Source organism: Fukomys damarensis, unplaced genomic scaffold, assembly GCF_012274545.1.
Source record: "Fukomys damarensis isolate Sample0158 unplaced genomic scaffold, DMR_v1.0_HiC HiC_scaffold_37, whole genome shotgun sequence".
Classification (NCBI taxonomy): domain Eukaryota; kingdom Metazoa; phylum Chordata; class Mammalia; order Rodentia; family Bathyergidae; genus Fukomys; species Fukomys damarensis.
In genome coordinates, this window is record NW_022900949.1 from 12,410,651 (window position 1) to 12,418,812 (window position 8,162).

Consider the following 8,162-nt stretch of genomic DNA (forward strand, 5'->3'; position numbering starts at 1 on the left):
AGCTTCATGGAAAAAATGATGGTAAAGAAACCATGAAAAGAAAACTTACACATATTTGTCGGGAATGTAAAATAGCACAATCACTATAGAAATTGTCTAAGTTTTCCTAAGGAAACTAAAAGTAGAAATTCCACTTGATTCAGCTATTAACCTTTTAGGTATCTTCTTGATAAAGTTAGACATCTTGTCACGGTGTTACACTCATATCCACGTTTATAACAGCACAACTTATCTAAATCTTGGAGGCAGGCTTATGCTCACTAGCAGATTAATGGATGAAGAAAATGTGGTATTTGTACATAGTTGAGTACTAGTCTGCCATAATGGAGAAATTTTAATTAGTTGTAGAAAAATGGATGAACTTAGAGAACATGTTAAGTGAAATATACCTGACACACAGCTTAAATATACATGGATTCTCTCATATGAGAAATGCAAAATATGCAGATTTTAAAAATTGAAATAAAAGGAAATGGGAAGATAGATCTTTTGCACATAGCAACAGGATCTAGAGGTGAAGGGCATGGGGAGAGTTGTGAGTAGGTTGTGAGTATTGTGAGTATCTTAAAGATATTTTAAGTCGATGCTCCTACTCCCTCAGGTGAATGTAAGCATTATATACTGCAAATTTTACTAAAATAATAAATAAGTATGAAATACTGAAATAAATCAATACCATTCCTGTATACCAACAATGAACACACAGGGAGAAATATCAGGAAAACAATCCATGCCTAAAATAAAGTTTTGGGAGCTGTGTCATGCTGAGTAGATACTTAGCACCTTCTTTCAAAACACCAAATATTCCTAGTAGAATTATGTCTCTCATGGACAGCCACTGTCCAAAGTTTTAGAACTCATACCATGATTTCAGAATTCAAACCAACAACCTATTCCTTACTTGATTTATAACTTTTGTTAGCATTCTTTCTGCAGGAGGGATTGGAGCCCTGCCATCCCATAGAACAGACATTCTAAAAATCGAAGTTATACAATCTGTATCACGTGATGAGCTCAGGTTATAATGCAAACAAAGAGTACTAAAAGCATCTCTTCTAATTAAACATTTCAAGAGGAGAAACTATACACATTTTTATTTTAAAATCTTTCAAATTTTGGGAAAAAAAGCAAGAGCAGTTCAAGGTTTTATACCAAAGAAACACTATTCTCTCCCTCGATAAAGGAGGAAATGGTGATTTTGTTTTGAGATACCAGGTGCTTTGTGCACACCAGGGAACAATGCTTTGAAGATCCAGTAAATGTAACTGAGGTAGGGTCATGTCTTAGACTTATAAAAATACTTGGAGTGATAAGGTTCTAGGAGGTCATACCTCTAAAGGGTAGTTGAGTTATTAGAGATGTAAGAATTACAAACTGGTGACTTGGGAACAAAGAATCAGCGGAAAAAATATCTTGTTTTTCCAGGCCAGTTTCCCACAGAGACACCAAGCAGGTGGAGGTTGATGTAAAAGTGGAAAAAGAGCCTAATGAGCAGTCCTGGGGAGCTACAACCATTTCTTTTGATTCCCTCAGTGTTTACATTACAAGCTTGGGCTGTATGCGTCACTCTTTTCCTTTGTCTTTTCTGGAGATAGAACTTCAGTCTTTATCTGAACCATCCGAAGAAGAATTGGCACTTTTATGAGACTTTCCTCTCAGAGGTTGTATCCAGGTGGGCCTGAGATCCAATAGACACTGCAGGAGAGGATCAAAGAGAATGGAATGCAAGAAGGGTTATCTGAGGTCACAGAGCCAGTCAGACCTAGCCCAGAGTAGGGAGTGCTGTGGCTCCTTGCTATTCTGATTTATTAATAATCATAGTTTTTTATTTATACTGCTACAATGTGCAATGAATATTTAACTAATTAATGCAAGTTTCACTGCTGACAATGAAATTCTGGTAACAGAGGCCAGAACAGAATAGAGAATATGAAAAAGTCCTTCCAGGAAAAGAATGAAAGTCCAAATATCTTTACAACTAAGATGAGGAGGGAAATGAAGTGTAACCAGGAATTTTTTTTCTTTTTTTTTTGGTACCAGGGATTAAACTCAGGACCTTGTGCTTGTGAAGTAGGCAGAGGAACCACTGAGCTAAATCCCTGGCCCATCAGGATATTTTTTGTGTTTGAGGTGCGATATATGTTTCTGTATTGATGAGAAAAATTTAGAGAAAGAAATTCTTGCAAACTGTATCTTGCAACAAAAATTTATGAAGCATAATTTTCAAAGTATGAATTTGGAAAAGCAGTCTGTCATATTCTAATATTTGCAAGTCTCTGGCAATTCAATCATGAATTAGTAACCCATGTTGATATCATTAATTAATTATCATTTTATCTTTTCTTTTAGATCATTTACATTTTCTTTGCATTTTCCTTAATCCAGCATATGCTATATACATATCTGTAAGTACCACACTGAGCCACTCTAATATATAAAATGAATATGTTAGTCAAAATTTTAAAAATTAAAACATAGATTCATTAGAGTGTAGAAGAGAGACCTCTGAAATTTAGCCAGGCTAGGGGTAAGGGAGATAGGGCATTTGAAAAGTGGGTATCCAAATATATTTATACTGAAGAAATAAGTTCTAGAGTTATATGGTGTGTTAGGGTGATAATAGTTTACAGTTTATTGTATATATTTTTATTGCATAATTTTTACAAGCATATAAACAAGTAGAAATTACCTCCAAGGGGTTATGCTAGGTTTTTGTTATATACTTAAAAATTATAAAAGAGAAATTAAACATTTCACAACACACACAATTCATAAGTATTTAGGGAAAGGGAAATACTACTTTCTGAAAGTACTCACATTCACTGCATAAAGAAATATACTTAATTTCAGTACATTTGAACTAATTTAATTTTCACAGTTATTTGTTCTGTAAGTTTGTGAAACTTCTCTTTCTACATTCTTAGACGCTTTATTCAGATGTACAAATGGGAATGTGTGCACATTGTAAATGCTGTGTGAAGTTGTTCCCTTAGAGTCATACTCAAAAATTCCTTACTGATTTCCCTGCAACCATCATAATGCAGAATAAATATTTTGTAGCATTGTAATATTCATAATGGGCTGTGTTATTCACACTTTTGATGGTCATTCATGTTTTTCCACTAATTTGCTTATATTGCAATGTTGCAAAAATATTTTTCTCCTTTTAAATTCAAGGTTCTGAGATAGGATTGATTTTGTCTTTGATGGACACCAAGCAATGTCCAGAGAAATGACTGATTTCTACATAGGATCGGAATCACTTGAGGTCACAGTCATGCTGCTGACCATCCTATCGTGTATGGATGGCTCATCCCCAACACACACACACACACACACACACACACACACGCACACACACACGCACACCCACACACACTCTAGAAAGAATAGTGTGGTTAAGAATGTCGACAGTGTTGAGATTGAGAATCCCTGAATTATATATTTGCAATTATAATATTCACAGCTGTCTTCATATTGTGTCCCCAGTACAGGTACCTAATAATATTCCAACACCAAATTAGAGAGTACCACCTTTTGTAATTTATTTGAAATTCTTCCCCCAATCAAGGTAACAGCTCTATAGGTTTATTTTTCTCTAGGCTACTCGGTATGACAAAGCATTTCTTGTCCCTTTCAACTATTTTTGACTTTAAGCTAATATATATATTTCATCACCATATGGTGTTCCCCATTATTAGTACTATTACTCCAGATGACTTCTATTTCACAAATTTTTGTTTCTCCATTGGCTTGTGTGGTGAAATTTTTGATCAAATTATTTTTAGGTATACATGTATATATATGTCTTCTTATTCCTGGGAATGTTGTTTGGCCTCAACATGATTTTGCTCAGTGGATTACATACGCAGTATAATTTCCAGGTGTTCATCTAAATCAAGTGTGGATTTTTAGGTGAGGCCATTAGGCACTGTCATTACTGGGGAAAACAGGATTTTGAGGTGGGGGATCAATGTCACTTTCTTCTAGATTGATAAACGCTTATGTCTGCTTTTATTCCAAAAGTTAATCTTTTTTTATTACATTAAGGTATAACCTGTTCATATGTTAAAAGCCCTCATATATGGACACCCAGTTGCTGCTTTTTTCAACAAATGATAACTTAATAGCTATTACAAGCAAGAACGATAGGATAATTTCATGGTCATATGCTAATATTCCTGAGCTTTTGTTGATCTCATTGTTATCTTGTGTTAATATTTTAAATGCTTTTCACTTAGTTCTTTAAAAAATGGTGGTGCTGAAGGTGGAAGCCAGAGCCTAATGCATGCTAGGAAGGCACTTTGTCACTGAGCTATGCCCAAGCCCTTATTTCAGGCAGTTTTTGAGTCTTCGTGACATTCTGTTTAACACAGTCATTTTGAATCAACTCTATTTAACCTGATTTCATTTACATAACTTATCATTGTCTTCAAAGGCATACATATTTACATAGCTTTGTGAAAATGTAAAGAACAAAGGAGGTGAGTTCTCTGCTCATCTGAATCTTGTAATAGAACAGTGGAATCAATGTCTGAATGATGCAACTCCCCCAGGCATAAACAGAGGAGGTCAAGGTATTGTGGTCATGATATGTGCGTGATATTATAAAGAGTGCCTGTGGAGGTCATTGCATCTTTGACAGAGACCCAAATGAGGGCGACAGTGTACCATGGCATTTGTTGAAAAATAAATCAAAATTGAAAGCCCCAAAATAACAAAGATAAGATTCACAAGAGAGATGCACCAAACCCCTTGCTGAATTTACTCATTATGTATCACCGATATTCACTAATAAGGAACTGAGAAAAGACAAGGGGAAAAAATGAGAACCAAGACCTGTCATGTAAAGGTACACGATCCCAGTAATGAATGTAACTGTACTGTATACCTAGAATGTACCAATAAACTCAATAAAAAAAAACTGAGAAAGGACCTGCCTCAATCATCAATAGGCTGAATCAAAACTGAATGGTCAAATAAGTATGAATAGGTATAAGACAATGTTTTTTTCACTTAGAAATGTGCTTAACTTTTGTTTTACTTTGTACTGCATGTTGTTGGGGGAATTTTTTGTTTATTCTCCCTGATCATTTTCTGTTTTGAAGTCACTTTTATATAGTGTTTGAAACTATAACTATTTCCCTACTTTGAAGAAAATATAAGTTTATCTTTTCTGTCTTCTTGTGTTTGCAGGGCATTCAGGAAATACAAATTTGTTTGGAATTTCACCCAAACCAAGGGAGCATTTTCTTTCTTTTAGCCTCTCAGGCAACATCCAAGTTTATTTCTTGTCTTATATTTTGTGTCCATGCCATTCCTCTCTTATTTGCACTCTGTGTTTATTGAACTGATTTTCTGGTGTGTGTTTCTGTAAATATAGAGAAGTTTAAAAATGAAACAATAGCCTATACTTTTTGTTTATTGGAGGCTTACAAAATGGAAATTCTGGGCACCATTTCTACACTAGAGGAAAGTAATTGAGTCTGCCCAGTCCACCAGTAAGTCACCCAAAGGACCGAAGTGTGGTGGTTTGTGCCCAGTCTTCACAGCACGGATACCTGGACTCTGCATTTCAAGGTGACTGCCGATACACAGGGAGAACCCAAAGAGCAGTGGTAGTGAGGAGAGTTTACCTTTGAAATATCAGGGTCCTTTTGCAACAGAATTAACAGTGTGCAGTAAGTAGATAGTGCGGATGAAGTTCTCCCTGGGTCTTGCAGTTTTAGCACCACCTAATCACTCAGCATCCTCTGACACCATCTCTCTCTCTCTTTCATTCCCTCCTTCCCTCTCTCTCTCCTTCCCACCCTCCCTCCCTCCTTCCTTCCTTCTTTCTTAAGGCAGGCATGGTGCCACTGAGCTAACTCCCGGCCTTCCCTCCTTCTAATTGACCTCCACACACTGGCTCTCTAAAGGCCTTGAACATCATAAACAAGTACCTGTCAATGGCTTTTGCACTGGCGTCTCCCTGCTATCACGTGGCATTTCTGCAGAGAATCTTTTGCTCCTGCTGTGTGTTCTTGAGCTCTCTGTTTAAATGTCACCTTCTCTGCTTATCTGGCCTAGACACCTATAACAAATGACATCCCCAGGGTTGGGTATAAGGATCAATGCTGGAGAACCTGCATGGCACTCATGATGCTGGGGTTCCACATAAGATACTCCAAGCAGTCCACACAAGGGAACTTCCTACATATCAGCTTTCATTGTGTAAATGGGAATTTCACTATCTATCTGGCATGTACATGGTTATTCCTTTTAAAATGGCTTTATTGAGATATATTTCATATTCAGTTAATGTGTATCATTGGATGAATATTTGCATATGCAAATGTATGTGATGCCTTCCCCACAAAAGGAAATAGATATGTGATTTTCTTGTTGGTATATATTCTTTGTCCATCTCTGGAATGTAAAAACTTCTGTTTTACACCAGCCTAGTCAGGGCCTCGAACATAGCACTCACTATGTATTCCTCAAATGTAAGAAATAGTTTCTCAGTACAGCTGTCCATTACATGACTTCCTAGGGAGGCGACTTACAGTGGGACAGACTTTTCTAATTAGGAATGGCACTAGGAATTCTCTAAGGGTAACCGATCAAACAGATCAAAAAAAGGTAGAAATGAATTTATAGATTGGAAAGTATAAATTGGAGCATTACAACTATATAAGTAACATCCACTTGTGCAAATAGTACTTGTTATTTTTTTTTCTCTTTTTCCTGGTAGTTTCATCCACCACATGGAACTAGGAAACAGCACAAGAATTTCAGAATTTCTTCTTCTGGGGCTTTCAGATGACCTAGAACAGCAGTCCCTCGTTTATGGACTTTTCCTCTCCATGTACCTGATCACCGTGCTCGGGAACCTGCTCATCACCCTGGCCATCATCTCAGACTCCCGCCTGCACACCCCCATGTACTTCTTCCTCTCTCACCTGTCCTTTGTGGACATCTGTTTCACCTCCACCACGGTGCCCAAGATGCTGGTGAACATCCAGACTCAGAGCAAGGTCATTAGCTATGCAGGCTGCATCACTCAGATGTACTTTTTCTTGCTCTTTGGAGAGTTGGACAATTTCCTCCTGGCTGTGATGGCCTATGACAGGTTTGTAGCCATCTGTCACCCCCTACATTACATGGTCATCATGAACCGCCCTCTCTGTATGGTTCTGGTGTTTGTGTCCTGGATCGTGAGCGCTCTACATGCCTTGTTACAAAGCCTAATGGTGCTGCAGCTGTCCTTCTGTACTGACTTCAAAATCCCACACTTCTTTTGTGAACTCAACCAGGTAGCCCAACTTTCCTGTTCTGAAAACTTTTTTAGTGACCTCGTGATGCATTTTGCACCTGTGCTGCTGGCTGCTGCTTCCCTTGCTGGAATAATTTACTCTTACTCCAAGATAGTTTCCTCCGTACATGCAATCTCATCAGCTCAAGGGAAGTATAAAGCATTTTCCACCTGTGCATCTCACCTCTCAGTTGTCTTTTTCTTTTATGGCACAGGCCTAGGCGTGTACATTGGCTCTGCCACTGCTCACAGCTCACACTCAAGTGCAACAGCCTCAGTGATGTACACTGTGGTCACCCCTATGCTGAACCCCTTCATCTACACTCTGAGGAATAAAGACGTAAAGAGAGCGCTGAAAAGTCTCTGCAGGGGACCTTCAGAAGGGCCCACTGGACGTGGCTGGATAAGTGCCCTGCTGGCTGCATTCTAATCCTCAGAGTTGGAAATCGTGATTCCTGGATCCCATTGTGAATGCAAACTTTGTCTTTTTATTTATTGCCTGGTGTTTCCCTTACTCTGATTACAGTCTTTCTTTTTAAACATTTCTTAGACATGTTTGATGTTCATAATGATTGCATTCATTGTGGGAATTGGCACATGTACAGAACACATCTTCATTCTTTTTATTTCTCCCCCCTGGTCCTCCTTCCATGTGTACACCCTCTTCCAATTCAGAAATAATCTATCTCCCCATTTCCTATTATCTGTCTTTCATTTTGTTCTTTAAGTCATTTATACTTTTGGTATATAAGGGAACCAATGTGATATTTAGGCTTGTGCATCTGATTCATCTCTTTTAACATTATCTTCTTAAGGGGCATCCGTTTTCACCCAAGTGTCTCAATTTATCCTTCTTTATGGCTAAGAA

General features: G+C 37.7%; 1 protein-coding gene across 1 annotated transcript; it reads left to right on the plus strand.

Annotated features, from left to right (window-relative positions):
- Positions 1-6,746: 6,746 nt before the first annotated feature.
- On the plus strand, positions 6,747-7,724 carry LOC104860680 (olfactory receptor 7A17). Its single transcript, XM_010621908.1, has one exon. It carries the CDS (start codon positions 6,747-6,749, stop codon positions 7,722-7,724), a length of 978 nt encoding a protein of 325 aa, XP_010620210.1.
- Positions 7,725-8,162: the final 438 nt, after the last annotated feature.

Coding starts and splice junctions, on each gene's coding strand:
- LOC104860680 (XM_010621908.1), top strand. CDS start 6,747: ATGGAACTAGGAAACAGCACAAGAATTTCAGAATTTCTTCTTCTGGGG.